The sequence below is a fragment of the Balearica regulorum genome, chromosome 19, assembly GCF_011004875.1.
Source record: "Balearica regulorum gibbericeps isolate bBalReg1 chromosome 19, bBalReg1.pri, whole genome shotgun sequence".
NCBI lineage: Eukaryota > Metazoa > Chordata > Aves > Gruiformes > Gruidae > Balearica > Balearica regulorum.
The window spans coordinates 6,005,575-6,019,569 of NC_046202.1; the positions used below are offsets into that span (position 1 = coordinate 6,005,575).

The 13,995-nt window shown below is 56.6% G+C and overlaps 3 protein-coding genes and 2 non-coding genes across 8 annotated transcripts in view; 4 read left to right on the forward strand and 1 right to left on the reverse strand.

The window, feature by feature from the left end:
* Positions 1-75: 75 nt before the first annotated feature.
* Positions 76-6,528, forward strand: TSR1 (TSR1 ribosome maturation factor). Of its 2 annotated transcripts, none has more exons than XM_075771263.1 (15): positions 76-233; positions 312-415; positions 758-974; positions 1,054-1,188; positions 1,731-2,158; positions 2,445-2,604; positions 2,934-3,094; positions 3,392-3,594; positions 4,033-4,195; positions 4,296-4,406; positions 4,766-4,898; positions 5,310-5,426; positions 5,722-5,862; positions 5,987-6,061; positions 6,159-6,528. In XM_075771263.1, the coding sequence occupies exons 1-15, from the start codon at positions 134-136 to the stop codon at positions 6,335-6,337; spliced, it is 2,427 nt and encodes an 808-aa protein (XP_075627378.1). In that variant the 5' UTR covers positions 76-133; the 3' UTR covers positions 6,338-6,528. The 2 variants fall into 2 exon arrangements, with proteins under 2 accessions (XP_075627378.1, XP_075627379.1); XM_075771264.1 differs by having other exon boundaries at positions 1,731-2,152.
* LOC142604598 (small nucleolar RNA SNORD91 family) lies at positions 3,664-3,756 on the forward strand. Its single transcript, XR_012838452.1, has one exon. It is a non-coding gene; the product is annotated as a small nucleolar RNA SNORD91 family (small nucleolar RNA).
* LOC142604599 (small nucleolar RNA SNORD91 family) lies at positions 4,954-5,046 on the forward strand. The gene has a single exon (XR_012838453.1). It is a non-coding gene; the product is annotated as a small nucleolar RNA SNORD91 family (small nucleolar RNA).
* Positions 6,365-13,995, forward strand: part of SMG6 (SMG6 nonsense mediated mRNA decay factor) — a 117,524-nt gene continuing 109,893 nt past the window's right edge. For 2 of the 3 annotated variants that reach the window (XM_075771255.1, XM_075771256.1), the window contains exons 1-2: positions 9,262-9,363; positions 10,370-12,131. In XM_075771255.1, coding sequence (XP_075627370.1) covers positions 9,270-9,363; positions 10,370-12,131 — 1,856 coding nt within the window. In that variant the 5' untranslated portion in view covers positions 9,262-9,269. Of the gene's footprint in view, positions 6,482-9,261; positions 9,364-10,369; positions 12,132-13,995 lie in introns of those variants that run through there. The other variant, XM_075771257.1, reaches the window with a different exon arrangement.
* SRR (serine racemase) lies at positions 6,930-9,178 on the reverse strand. Its single transcript, XM_075771273.1, has 7 exons — positions 8,983-9,178; positions 8,612-8,747; positions 8,254-8,357; positions 8,059-8,178; positions 7,889-7,963; positions 7,484-7,693; positions 6,930-7,213 (listed from the first exon to the last, which is right to left on the reverse strand). The coding sequence occupies exons 1-7, from the start codon at positions 9,148-9,150 to the stop codon at positions 7,016-7,018; spliced, it is 1,011 nt and encodes a 336-aa protein (XP_075627388.1). The 5' UTR covers positions 9,151-9,178; the 3' UTR covers positions 6,930-7,015.

The window sequence follows — 13,995 nt, forward strand, 5'->3', positions numbered from 1 at the left end:
CAGGGCTCCGCCGCCCCCCCCCCCCCCCCGCCGCCATCTTAGTCCGTACGCGGCTCTGCGCGCTCCCGGCGTGCCTCTCGCCGCGCCGGAAGTGACGTGAGCGGAAGCGCTGAGGCGGCAGCGAGGAGGCAGCATGGTGGCGGCGGGCGCCCACCGGCCCGGGCCGCTGAAGCAGCAGAACAAGGCGCACAAGGGCGGGAAGCACAGCGGGTCGTCGCAGCGCCGCGCTGGAGGTGAGGCGGGGTGGCTCTGGCCGAGTTTCCCGTCGGCCCTGCCCGCCGCGGCCCGTCTGACCGCTCTCTTCCCCGCAGGCCGCGTCTCCGTCAAGGCCCAGCCCCGCCGTCGGCTCCGCGACCTCAACAGGGTGGATCGGCGGCACCAGGCGCTGCAGCTCCGCCGGCAGCGCAAGGAGGCGGTAAAGGCCGTGGGGGAACCGGGCCGGCTCTGATGTGGGGGAGGGAGCGGGAAACGGGTCGGTTCGGGTCGTTGCGAGGGGGCAGGGAGGAGCGGGAATCGGGCCGGTGTGGGTCCCCATGCGGGTGTGTGTCTGTGGGGACCGGACCCGTTTGGGTCTTTGCGGGGGGGTTCAGGAGCTGGGACAGGAATGGGCGCCGGGGTCAGTTCGGTTTGGGGCAAGTGGGATGTTAATGGACCGAGTGGGTTCGGGTCGAGCAGTAGAGGGATCCAGTCGTGATCTGAGGGGTGGGATAGGAACTGGATTGGGGCCGGGGTTCATGCTCTGCACTTGTGCCCACAGGTGCTGGCAGAGAAGCGGAGCTTGGGCAGTAGGGATGGGCCCCCACACCTCGTGGTTCTGGTGCCGCTGCACAGCAAGGCTGCAGCCCACAACACCCTCCGCTTACTGCAGAGCCAGGACTCGGCTGTTGTCCGTGTGGATGAGGGGAAAGCCGGTGGCTTTGCACTCCTCTGCCCCCGACTCAAGCAGCGCTGGCGCTTTGTGACAGCAGAGGCAGGTGAGGAAACACCGTTGTTGGTGTGGTTCTTGGCTTCATACCCCTGGCAGCCTCGGTAACAGAGGTGTTTTGTGTGCAGGGGACCTTCATGCTGTCTTAGACCTAGCAAAGGTTGCCGACTCCCTCCTGTTTATCTTGGATCCCGCAGATGGCTGGGACAGCGCAGGAGAGCACTGCCTCTCCTGCCTCTTCGCACAGGGGCTCCCCAGTTATGGTGAGAAACATCTAGGGCTTCTGGTGGGGCACAGGTTGAGAGGGTGCTCGATGGGGATTTGCTGTTGCAATAATTAAAAACTCCATATGTTAATATGTGACCACAGGTCTTTGTTTCTGAGCATAGGCCAGTTGGGTGAATGCCATTCTCATGGTGTCTTGTGCTACTACGCTGGTGGAGGAGTGCTGGAGATAAACAGGGTGTTCCAGGTTTAGACTTCTGGGCGTGTGGTGGTGGTTAGCGGTGTAACGGTTATTCAGGCCTGCAGAGCGAAGGGGTTCAGATGCTTTCCTGTTAAGTTCAGTTCCTGGGTCCTTATCTCCATGGTCTTATTTAGTCTCAAAAATCTTACCTCTAAAGACAGGATTTTCTGTCCTGATTGTTCTTTTGAATGGATGAAACTGCCTTTGTAACTTGTGGTGTGAATCTACGGTCTGGTTATTTGGGTTGCTGATATCTGACTTTGTGTTAATGCTTGGTAAAAGGGGTGTAAGAAGATTTACCGTCTGATCCTGAACTCTGTTCTGTGCGCTGCTTGGTAGCTCTTGCTGTCCCGGGGGGCACTGATTTGCCACCTAAGAAGAGGATAGATGCCAGGAAGAAACTTGCCAGGGCCATTGAGAAGCGCTTTCCCGATGCCAAGCTCTTCCCCCTGACCACGGAGCAGGAGTCCTCGCTGCTGCTGAGGCACCTTGCCACCCAGAAGCAGCGGCACCTCGCTTTTCGGGACAGGCGGGCTCACCTGCTCGCCTATGCTGCTGAGTTTGTCCCCGGTGAGGAAAGCGACCTGGTTGGGACCTTGAAGGTGTCTGGCTTTGTCCGGGGACAGACCCTCGACGTGAACAGCCTGGTGCATATTGTGGGGCATGGAGACTTCCAGATGAGCCAGGTCGATTCACCCCCTGATCCCCTCTCTTTGAACCCCCGAGTGATTAAAGGACAGAAGAGGAGTCAGGACATGGAGGTACAGGTGTGTGGGAGGTCAGAACTTTGCCGGTCCTGGTAGAACATGAGATTTTAAACTTTCATCAGGAAAATACGGCTGGGTGTATGTGGTCAAGGGGAGGGGAAAGGGAGTTGTGTCAGAGGCAGTAGGGTGGTGTTCTGCTGCTGAGCTGAGGTTCTTTGCCCACAGCACGTAAGGAAGGTTACGTTATGACGTAATGAACGTGATACTGAAGGGAATTTCGCTTCGGACTGGCTGCCGCCTTCAGTTAGGTGTATTCACAGCTGGGAACTCTGCTCTTGCCCTCCAGGATGACTCTGTAAATGGTACTGATGAGATGGAGGAAGATGTTAAGGTCCTGATGAAGGCAGATCCAAACAAGCAGGAGTCTTTGCAGTCAGAAGTGGTTCCTGATCCTATGGAAGGGGAGCAGACGTGGCCTACTGAAGAAGAACTGCAAGAAGCAGAGGGTGAGTAGCAGCAGTATTTCTGTACCTTTTCCTTGTCCCTGTTAGGAGGGTTGTTAGAAATCTTCTGTCACTAAGATGGCTGAGGGTGGCTGTGAAGAAACGTGCTAGTTGGGAGCCCAGGGCTTCCATTCCTCGTCCCACCACCTGACTACTGGGCTGTGTGTTGTGCTTGGCAGTTAGCAGGGTTACGTTTTAACTGCGTTTTCTGCGCCCTGACAAATTCTGTGCGGGAAACGGCGATTCTGGTCTAGAGCTGATCTTGGCTGTGTAAATGTTGCTGAGGAAAAGGAGGATTGTTCCTGTATTAACTATTGGTGGGAATCCTACAGCTTCTCTGAAGGCAAACAGGAAGGTGGTGAAGGTCCCCAAAGGCACATCCAAGTACCAGGCTGCCTGGATTGTGGATGATGAAGAGGGTAATCAGGAAGATGATGATGACGACGATGATGACGACATTGATGATGATATGATGGAAGAGGCAGTTTCCCAGGTACCCCCAAGAGCTGATACTGCAGGTGATCTCCAGGGTGCTGTTGCATATCCTAGGGACAATCCTGTCCTTCCAGCTTGCTCTGTGCAGGGACACAACACAAAGCCAGGACTTGCCTGGATTTCCATTGTTAAATCTCTCCCGTGTGTCATGTTGCTTCTTTGGCCTATTAGATACAGAAATGAGGGACTGGTGTAGCTGGGGGCGTAATTCACACAGTGCGAGTACGCGCAGGGTTCGCACTGGATGTGAACAGAGCATGTGTGCTCACCGGCTCTCTGCTGTCCTCTGTGTCAGGAGGGGGAAAGCGGTGAGGAGGAAGAGGACCCTGCAGAGGAGGAATGTGAGACCATGACTGTTTCCGAGTGTTTGCGGGACGATCAGTACGACGAGAAGGTGGAGGAAGATGAACAGATGCTGGAGAGATACAAGCAGGAGAGAATGGATGAAATGTTTCCGGATGAGGTGGACACTCCACGTGATGTACCTGCCAGAGTCCGGTAAGAAACGGGATGCTTTGCTGGGAGAGGGGCTGGAAGGCGCCTTTCTGTTTAGTTTGGTGCGCTAGGGCAGGAAGCCTGTGATGTCTTAGCCGTGGTGTCTGAACCTGGCTGAAGGACTCTTCTGAAGAATCATTCCTAGGCTCTGAGGCTTCCAGGGGAGGCAGCAGGTGGGCCTGGGCAGCTTCCTGTGGCAGAGCGAGCTGGGTCCTGACCTGGGAGAGGGAGGAGGACAGCAGAGCCCTGATGCAAGGGCAGGTTATCTGGGGACTTGGCTACTGTTTCTAGCTCTCCCTGCACAAAGATCTTCTCTGAGAGCTAAGGTTTGCTTTGCTCCCTTTGCCCTCTGAAGGTGTGAGTCCCTGAGGACCACAGCAGGTGCTGGCCAAACACCTTGATTTGTGAAGTAGTTTGTCTTTCCTGTTATTTGGTTTTTAGGTTCCAGAAGTACAGGGGGCTGAAGAGCTTCCGCACTTCTCCATGGGACCCCAAAGAGAATCTCCCAAGGGACTATGCTAGGATTTTCCAGTTCCAGGACTTCTCCCGAACCAGAAAGCACCTCTTCCGACAAATTGAGAAAGAGGAGACTGAAGGAGCCTCGGTAACTCCCTCTTCTCTTGCTCCTAGTAGGAAGGACTTGGCAGGGCGGTGGCCGAGTTATCTATTGAGAGAAGTATTCACAACCGATCCTCTCTTGGCAGGTTGGCTGGTATGTTACGCTTCATGTCTGCAATGTCCCTGTCTCCGTGATGGAAAGTTTCAAAGAAGGGAAGCCCTTAGTCCTGTTCTCACTGCTTCCCCACGAACAAAAGGTGACTAAATACAACCCTGCTGATACCTTGTAGGTGTGCAGCTCCTTGTCTGATTCCCTCAGGCTGTCTGGGTTGGAGAAGTTCTGGCTGCAGAGGGTTTGGGTTGAAATCTCCCTGCATCGTTCGCATTTCAAAGCAGGACCTTCCCTTTGGTCAGAGGAGGCTGAAGCTGCCAGGGGTGTTTAGGCTCAAGTGTCCGAGCCTGGCTGAGGTGTCTGCATTGGTGACCAGTGTTTTTTTGGGAAGCCGTTGTCAAGGACATTTGTCCCCGCTGCAGTGTCCCGTTGCTTTCTGCTCTGGCCACCGTGGTTGTTTGCCAGCCCTGCTGTCAGCCCCTCACTGTGCTGCCTCTCCTCCAGATGTCCGTGTTGAATTTCCTGGTGCGGCGGCATCCGAGCAACAGTGAGCCAGTGAGGGCGAAGGAGGAGCTGATCTTTCACTGTGGGTTCAGGCGCTTCCGAGCATCCCCCCTGTTCTCCCAGCACACCTCAGGTTTGTGAGGGACCGGTGGGGTGGGCACAGGTACGCCAGGGCTGGGGTTTCTAGGGCAGGAAGCCTGTGATGTCTTAGCCATGGTGTCTGAACCTGGCTGAAGGACTCTTCTGAAGACTCACTCCTAGGCTCTGAGGCTTCCAGGGGGAGGCACTAAATAGCGGGGAGTGGAAGGGCTTGAGCAAGGTGGCTCCCTGGTCTAGGCAAGGTGGTGGCATGTTCCACGCAGTGAGCTGGTAGCTCAGAGGATCACCTTCATTCCCAGACACTGTGCCAGCAGAGGCGGTGTGTGTGTGACCTGTTTTCCTAAAGCGCAGAGTCTGTTTGCCAGGAAGGAACGGGCTTGGTGGGGTTTCCCAGAGCTCGAGGGCTGCTGTGGGCCTGAACTTGATCATTGCTGTTCTGTCCTAGCTGATAAGCACAAACTGGAGCGTTTCCTGCGCCCGGATGCTGCCCTGGTGGTGACTGTTTATGCTCCCATCACTTTCCCTCCTGCCTCAGTCCTTCTTTTTAAACAGAGAAGTAATGGTAAGTTGGTAAGTGCTGAAGACATGGTGTCTGGGAAACAAATGGTAGCTGGCCATTGCCATACCACACAAGTGCACCTATCCAGAAAGTATGACTTGCAAAAGCTGTCCCCTTCATGCTGTTTGAGAGGATTAATGCATTTCCGTCCCCGTTATCACTGGCACCTTTGCCTGTCCCTGCTGTGGGCTTGCTCTGGGCCTGGGACACTTTGGGGAAGGGAGTCGTCGTGGGGGAGGAGGTGATGGAGGCACCTTCTGTGGCGCTGCCCTGGTATGTTAGTGACTCTGCCTTGCAGGAATGCACGACCTCATCGCCACGGGTTCTCTGCTTTCTGTGGACCCAGACAGAATCGTCATCAAGCGGCTGGTGCTCAGCGGCCATCCTTTTAAGATCTTTACCAAGACGGCTGTCGTGCGATACATGTTCTTTAACAGAGGTATGGCCTGTCTCTGTGTGGTGGGAAGAGGGGATGTGGAAGCAGAGCTCCTGCCCCTCTGGGAGCAGTTGTGTTGGTGCAGCAAAGCCTGTTTCTTACCTGCCTTCTGTGTTTTGATCTCCAGAGGATGTGATGTGGTTTAAGCCGGTGGAGCTGAGGACAAAGTGGGGTCGTAGAGGACACATCAAGGAGCCATTGGGTAGGTTTGGTTCTGTGTTTCTCTCTGTGGTACTGGGCAGGATGTGGCTCTCCTGGGCAAGAGAGACAGCTAACGGCCTCTTCTGCTCTCTGCCTAGGGACCCATGGTCACATGAAGTGCCACTTCGATGGACAGCTAAAGTCCCAGGACACTGTGCTTCTGAACCTCTACAAGCGTGTTTTTCCTAAATGGACTTATGACCCCCATGTTCCGGAGCCCGTGCCATGGGTGAGGAGCGAGAGCGCGCTGCCAGTGCAGGAGGTGGAAATGGATTAAATCTCTGGCGTGGCTAACGCAGTTTGTGCCTTAGCTCCCTGGATGCTGTTCTCAGCCCGTGCACAGTAAGGACAGCACTGGTCTCTTGGACGTGTTACTGCTGGGGTCTGTACAGGGGCAGCTGTCTCACCAGCTGCTGCTCAGGTACCAGCTACAGCTATTTATTTTAATGGAAAATGTTTTAAAAATCATCTAAGTGCCTGTGTCTTGGTGGTGGCCGGTTGTGGAGGCCGAAGGGGGAGGCTGTGTGCACCCCTCTTCTTGTGAACCCCGTGGCCTGCTGGGGCTGTTGTCTTTCTCTCCTGCCCTGCTGTAGCAGTGGGTCTGGGGATTTTGCTGTTTCAGGGACAGGAATTTGCTGGAAGTTGTTGTTGATGCTGACAAAGAAGGGCGAAGTAGCAGCCAGGGAGATTGACTGAACGCAGCTCACTGGAGGCCTGTCCCAGAGCAGGGTGGCCAGGGAAGGGAAAACAGGCACTGCTTTGTTTTCAGACCCCAGTAGTGACCCTTTGTGGTGGAACCAAGTGACTCTGTGCTGTAGAGACCAACGCCAGCTTCCCTTATCCCTCCACAAAAATTTTCAAACACTTGGGATTGTTCATCTGTTTTTAGTAGTGCGCAAACCAGACTGTACAAATTGAGAATGAGGTTTCTGTCGCTTGAGATGCCGCTCCGTTCTCATTCTGCTTTCCCAGGGAGGTCTGTGAGCCAGGTCAGGGAGCTCAGGTCCACGTTTCCCCCACACAGCACGACGCAAACGTTCTCCACCTCCCGGGGGACTGCCCGGAACTGCTCCGAGAGCACGGCCGCCACTCCCACACCTGCTGTTGGCTCAATCAGCAGCTTCATCCTTTCCCACACCAGCCGTGTGGCTTGCTGTCAGGACAGAGCAGCAGCTGTCATCCCAGCAGCAAGGACAGGCTGCTCCAGGGCTGCGGAGGGCATTGCGTGTGCACATCTCCCTGCAGCATTTGGGAAGGGGGAGCAGAGGTTCTGCCAGCCCTTTCCAGCTGGAGACTGTGGGTGTTGCACAGCTGCGGTGGTGTGCAGGGGCTGGTGCTGCCCTGGGAGAGTGGAGGGGCAGAGCACAGACAGAGGCAGGTGCCTGCTGGCAGCTACCGTGAGAAGGGAGCTGGGAGCGTTTACCTTGATTTCGTCCTCCGAGACTGTCAGGACATCATCAACCAAATCCTTGATGATGGGCCATGTGTTTGGTCCGATGCTGGTTTTAATTGCATCTGCGATGGTATCGGGTGGGTGAAGGTTGGGGGTCAGTTCCCCTCTTATCTTGGACTGGTAACAGTCGTCTGCATTGCATGGCTCAGCAGCGAACACTTTCACATCTGGTCTCAAAGCCTGCGGAGGGCAGGAGGAGCCGCTCGGTTTAAACTAGTGTTTGCCTGTCTGCTGTTGCCGTGTGCGCAGGGGGCCAAGTACGCCACGCTGCTGCCGTGCAGACCCCAGGCACCCAGATTTCCACAGCTGCTGCCTGTCTGGGAGCCCTGCCCTTCCCTCAGGGAGATGCAGCTCACGGGATGAGCTGTTGCCTACCTTGATGGCAACTGCTATTCCCGCAATCATTCCTCCACCTCCGACGGGAACCACCACTGCATTGACCTCGGGTGCCTGTGCGGAAAGGAAGCGTGAGTGCTCCTTTTGCTGTGCCTCTGCCTGCCAGGAGCAGAGCCCCGGGCTGGGTCCAGGCCCTGTGTTTCCCTCACCTGCTCCAGCACCTCCAGGGCAATAGTGCCTTGCCCTGCCATCACCGCTGGCTCCTGGTTGGGGTGCACCATGACTCCTCCTGTCTCTTGGACCACGCGAGCTGCTGTCTCAGCTCTGGACTAAGGGAAGAGCGCAGATGGTCACCTCTCAGTCTGGCTGGGCCGTGTCCCTGGCCAGTCTCCGCCGTCCCTTACCTTGTCGCAGGGCTCGCACGGCACCAGTGTGGCACCGTAGGCGCGGATGGCGGCTTGCTTACAGTGCGGGGCTGTCCGGGGCACCACGATGTAGGCAGGAATCCCTGTGTGACGAAAGAAGTGGCAAATCCAACAGCAAAAAAGCCACAAGCAGCCACTTGGCTCTGCAGGAGCGATGTGTGCCTTGTCTATGCTAGCTCCCATTCAGGAGAGGGACACCCTGCTGATCTCTAGGGCTGGTAGAGCTGGGTGCCTGGAGCTGCCTCTGCCCAGGAATCAGCTCTGCTTTTACCCCGGCCCCGTGCCTCCTTGCCCGGCCGCTCTCTGGGACGGCGCGGGAGGTTGGGATACGCGTTACCTTCTGCCTGGGCAGCGCAGGCGAGCGCCTGGCCGTGATTCCCACTGCTGTGCGTCACGACGGCCCGGGGCAGCACCGCTCCGGCACGCTCGCTTTCCTCAACGAGGCTCCTAACTGCGTTGAGCGCACCGCGGATCTGGAAGGAGAGCGCAGCACCATCAGCGCTGCTGCCCCAGGAACCTGCGTGGGCAATAGAGAATCTCCTTCCTTGCAGCCTCCCCCGGTGCCCTGGGAAGCAGCGCAGCCCCCGTGAGCCACGTCTGCTGCGAGGGCTGGCGGATGCCGGCGGAAAGCAAGTTTCTCCCGCGGAAGAAGCGACCTTTGCCTGGAGGCTGGCCGGGGGCCACGCCGTGGCCACTGTCCCTGCGCACCTTGAAGGAGCCGGTCTTCTGGAAGAGCTCGCACTTGAAAAGCAGCCGTCGGCCGGCCAGACGGTCCAGGCTCCCGCTGGTGAGCAGGGGCGTACGGTACAGCCGGCCCCGCAGCCGCCCCGCAGCCGCCCGGACGTCGGCCAGCGCCAGGCGGGGCGGCCCGGCCATGTGCTCGGTGCTGCGCGGCCCACGACCCCCGGGGGGGGGCAACGCGCATGCGCCCGACGGCACTTTTGGCCCTGCGCGGCCGCCGTCCGCCCGTCCCGCCCCCCTCCGGTGAAGGGAAGATGGCGGAGGGGCTGGAGCGAGTCCGCGTCTCGGCCGCCGAGCTGCGGGACATGGTGGCGGCGCAGGCCCGCGCTGCGGCCGGCGGTGAACGAGGTGAGGGGATGGCGGGGACCGGCGGGACGGTGGTGGGAGCCGGGAGCTGCCGCCGCTTAGGCCTTCCCCCTTAGCGGCACCTGCCCGGGGGCGGGCCGGGCCCCTCGGCCGCACCACCCGGTTGGGGCTGGGGTAAGAGCCGGGACAGGGCCGCCACCCCGCCGGGCCCGCGTTGCCCCGGACACGGTTGTCGCCGGGGTGAGAGTACACAAACGCCGACGCGCTGAGAACAGGGCCGCTGGGAGGCTGCGGGGCCCCCGGCACGGCTTTGCCCCGGGCTCCGGTCGGTGCTCTGCTCCCTCGGGGACTGTCCGGGGCCGAGCCCCTGGTAGCGGTGGGTTTCGTGTGGCGGAGGGGCGGTGGTACGGGCTGGAGCAAGTTACTGACAGGAGGAACGAGTTGAGGAAAAGCACCGCCTAACAGCCCGGCTGTGGTGAAACGTTTAATTACGCATCGTCCGGGCTGTGTTCTTTAATGAGTTTTTGTGTAAATACAGTTATAGAGAGGAGGAGAAAAACGTTACTGAGCTGGGGGGGGGGAACGCGTCTTTGATTAAAAATGATCCCTTGGCAGAGCAGGGGGGCTGTTGGAGAAGGCAGCACCTGGGACAGAAGGGCTCCTGCGCCAGCTGCTACCGACACCTCTGCCGCTAAAACTTTTTGTCTGGTACTTGCGTACGAATGTTCAAGTCTTGCATTGTGCTTTATCTGTCCCTTTCTCAGCTTGTTGGTGCTTTGAGGCAAAACCTGTTGCAGGATGTGTTTTGTAAGCGAATCAGGCCAGGGATTTGGTCAGCTTTGTTACACTTTATCATTTCCTATTCTTGCTCTGTGATGTCCTGTAAACACTGACAGAGGATTTCAGATCCGTTCTCTTGTATCTGCCCTGAGGGTGATAGGCTCTTTGCCTTTATTTAATACTTCCTATTGAATATTTGTCACGATATTTTCGTTATCCCTGGCTGGTTTGTGGTGGGAATAACTTCCTTATCTCCATTTTTCCCCAGAAAACATGAAGGAAGTGAAGGAACCGAGGCATCGCAAAGACAACAGACGCCCAGACCTGGAGATTTACAAGCCTGGTCTCTCCCGACTGAGGAGCAAACTTGTGCTGCCAAAGCACGAGGCTTTGGAGAAGGAGAGGAGCACAGCTGAGGAGGAGAGTGCCGGTGACAGGGGCCCTTTGGGAGGAGGGGCTCCAGTCATGGAGGATTTCAGCAAAGGTGATGGCCCCAAGCAGAATGGTCCTTCACAGAAAAATGAAGAGGCAGAGACTAAAGGTGGTCTTCAGAGCCAGGAGAACTTGCCCAAGCAGCCTGCTCCGGATGAGTGGTGTCCTAAGACCACCAGGAGAACTAAGAAGCCGGACCAGCAGATTTACCAGCCTGGGAAACGCCTGCATTCAGCTGCCAAAGAACCATCGCAGCGGTCAGCTACTGAGGAAGTCACCAATAAGATGGAGCAGCTGAAAGTTGAGAGAGACGAAGAGACTGAGAAAGGTACTGGAAAAGACAATAACAGGAAAAGCAAATCGAGCAAGGAGGATAGAGAGGGGAGCCAGGCAGGGGAAGGAGTGAAAGCCTCAAGGGGAGAAAAAGAAAGACGAATAGAGCGAGGCGAGAGGATAAGGAGAACAAGTAACGAGGTGATGCAGGGGAAGCTGGCCTCGACCAAACGGTATTCCCGCTCTGACAAGCGGCGGAGCCGGTACCGCACCTGCAGCACAAGCTCAGCTGGAAGCAACAACAGCGTAGATGGAGCCCCACTCGTGGATGGGGTGGAGAGGCGGCAGGAGCGTGCCAGAGAAAGAATACGTCCTAGGAAGCAGCTCTCCACGTCCTCCACTGACTCCTTGGACGATGACAGAATCGATGAGGCAGAAGTATATGTCTCCAGCAGGAATTCAGACAAGAAAAAGTGTTCAGAGCAGAGTCGAGCTTCTCGGAGTGAGAGCGAGTGGAGCAGCAATGGCAGGGAAGTCAAGGGATCCTTTCGAGTCACGTTTGACAGCAAGACTATGAACAGGGATGTCAGTCTGGCAGATACAGATAAAAAAAAGCCCCTGAAGGCGTTTGTTAGTTGCAATGATTCAGAGGCGTCGGAGGCGAGGAGCCAGAGCAGAGAGCCCCAGGGGAGGGGCCGTGGGATTCTGTTCCTGCCTGCCAACATGGACCTCTCTGCCAGCACCGCGGGCTCCCCTGAACCCAGTCACCCTGGGCCCAGGCTCCTGCTCGGCGGGGCTGGCTGTAAAGGCCCCCGAAGCAGGGGCCGAGGCGGCACTGCTCGCAGGCTGTGGGACCCCAACAACCCAGACCAAAAACCCGCCCTGAAGAGCCAAACCGCTCAGCTTCACTTCCTAGACACGGACGATGAAGTCAGCCCCACCTCCTGGGGGGAAGCCCGCCAGGCCCAGACATCCTACTATAAGTTCCAAAACTCTGACAACCCTTACTATTACCCTCGGGCCTCCGGCCAAGGCCCACAGTATCCTTACGGAGGGTACTCCCTGCAGTATCCTATGGGTCCAAGCAACGGTGTGTACCCAGGAGCCTATTACCCTGGGTACCCCAGCCAGGCGGGGCAGTACATGTGCGGCCCGCTCCCCCCGACTCCTCTGAGCCCTGAGATGGAGCAACAGATGCGGAACATGCAGCAGCAGGAGCTTAGCAAACTCCTCCGTGAGGCTGGGAACCAGGAGCAGCAGCTCAGCAATCTGCTTTCCAGAGACCGCATCAGCCCAGAGGGGCTGGAGAAGATGGCCCAGCTGAGGTTTGTGGCTGTGCTGGAGAGGGTTGTGTGACTGAGTCATTTCCAGAACTGTTATCCAGAGAACGGTGTCTTTTTAGGGATCTGGTATATTGGAGACATCAAAGTCTCACTCAGGGACTGGGAGACTGGGCAGTGGCTCGCTAGCTTTTGATCTGCTAGGTCTGTTTGGCATGTGCAAGTGGTGTGTGGGTATCAGAAGGAAACTGTGGGTGAAGATATCATTTGCCTGGGCTGGGAGCTAAGCTGTGGCTTCTTGTGGTTGTGGAATGCCTTGCCCATGTCGCAGGGACGTGAAGGAGCAGGATGAGCACCCACTGCAGCTTTTGGGTTCTTCTTGCTCTTGCTGGAGTTATTTCTCTCGGTTCCAGTGCTCTCACGTGCTTTCAGTATTTGCTGCCTGACTTCTGCTTTCTTACCTGTCCTCAGTTATCCGCTGTCTGATTTGCATTGTGGGCTTCAGGGGTGGCGACTATCGGCTTGTGCTTGCGAAGTGTTGCGTGGGTTCCTGATGCTGTGTAACCGTGACAGCGCTTTTCCAGCACTGGGTAGTTTTGCTCTTGACACTGCTCAACCCTGTGACATACGGCACTCCAGTGGGAGTAGCCCGGTGACGCCAGCTACCGAGAGAGAAATGACACTGGTGCTCTGGAGGGTAGTTAACATGGCTGGAGCGAGTTTCAACTTAGCGTGTTTCATATTTACTTGTGACCTCTGTGTCTCTGGGGCTTCTCTGGAGACTTATTTTCAGAGCTGACTGGCAGCAAATCTAGCAGGTGAGCTCATTTCAGGGCTTGTTCTGCGTTTTGGGGACTTGCGCTATAGACCACAGGGTGGGATATGTCTGCGCTTGAAGCAGCACTGGAGGTTTCAGGTCTTCCTCGAGGTGTCAAGGTCACCCAGAGCTGTTGTCTGGAGGGAGAGGAAAGCCTGCGCAGTGCTGCTGTGCCCATGTGAAGCCCACCCTGCCCTGGGAGCGTAGGCACGGCTGGCCCTCTTGTTCTGTCAGACTCTTCCAGACATTGCCATCTGGCTTCGCTCCAGGCTTTACCATCTCTACGCTGTTGTATTGCTCTCTGTAGGGCTCAAAGCATTATAAGGGATAAGGCTGCCAAGGCAGCAGCAGCTGAGCATCTGCTTTACGGTAAACTCGCCCCATGTATTGCGGAGCTGTTTCTAGTCTCGAACTATTTTATTAAATTCAGGAGAGGAATTCTGCTCTGGCATCTGGGCAAGGCTGTAGGTAGCTGGTGAGGGAAATGTGATTTCTGGGACTGTGAGGCTTTATTTCCTTCAGGTGTGATGTTCCCAGCTCTCATTCTTTTTTGAGGAAGCCAGGTCTCTGTTTCGGCTGTGTATTTTGGTTGGATAGAAGGGAGGTGGGGATTTTTTTAATGGCAATACCTCTCCTACCCCTCTGGTTCTTGGTGTGTTTGTTCCTGGCCCTTAGTAGCCAGACTTTGTGCTCAGAAGGAGCAGAGCCTGGCAGTGCACGCTTTATCATAGAATCATAGAATGGTTTGGGTTGGAAGGGACCTTAAAGATCATCTAGTTCCAACCTCCCTGCTGTGGACAGGGACACCCTCCACTAGACCATGTTGCCCAAAGCCTCATCCAGCCTGGTCTTAAACACTTCCAGGGACGGGGCCTCCACAACTTCTCTGGGCAACCTGTTCCAGTGCCTCACCACAGCAAAGAATTTCTTTCTAACATCTAATCTAAATCGACCCTCCTTCAGCTTAAACCCATTACCCCTTGTCCTGTCACTACACTCCCTGATAAACAGTCCCTCACCATCTTCCCTGTAGGCCCCTTCAGGTACTGGTCAGCCGCAATTAGATCTCCCCGGAGCCTTCTTTTCTCCAGG

Excerpts from the sequence above, each read along its gene's own strand:
- TSR1 (XM_075771263.1), top strand. The coding sequence starts at position 134 with ATGGTGGCGGCGGGCGCCCACCGGCCCGGGCCGCTGAAGCAGCAGAAC. Across the intron at positions 1,189-1,730 it reads ACAGGGGCTCCCCAGTTATG|CTCTTGCTGTCCCGGGGGGC; the intron begins GTGAGAAACATC and ends GCTGCTTGGTAG. Across the intron at positions 4,196-4,295 it reads AGGAGACTGAAGGAGCCTCG|GTTGGCTGGTATGTTACGCT; the intron begins GTAACTCCCTCT and ends CTCTCTTGGCAG.
- SRR (XM_075771273.1), bottom strand. The coding sequence starts at position 9,150 with ATGGCCGGGCCGCCCCGCCTGGCGCTGGCCGACGTCCGGGCGGCTGCG. Across the intron at positions 8,748-8,982 it reads AGAAGACCGGCTCCTTCAAG|ATCCGCGGTGCGCTCAACGC; the intron begins GTGCGCAGGGAC and ends CTCTCCTTCCAG. Across the intron at positions 8,179-8,253 it reads CGTGCGAGCCCTGCGACAAG|TCCAGAGCTGAGACAGCAGC; the intron begins GTAAGGGACGGC and ends CTCTTCCCTTAG.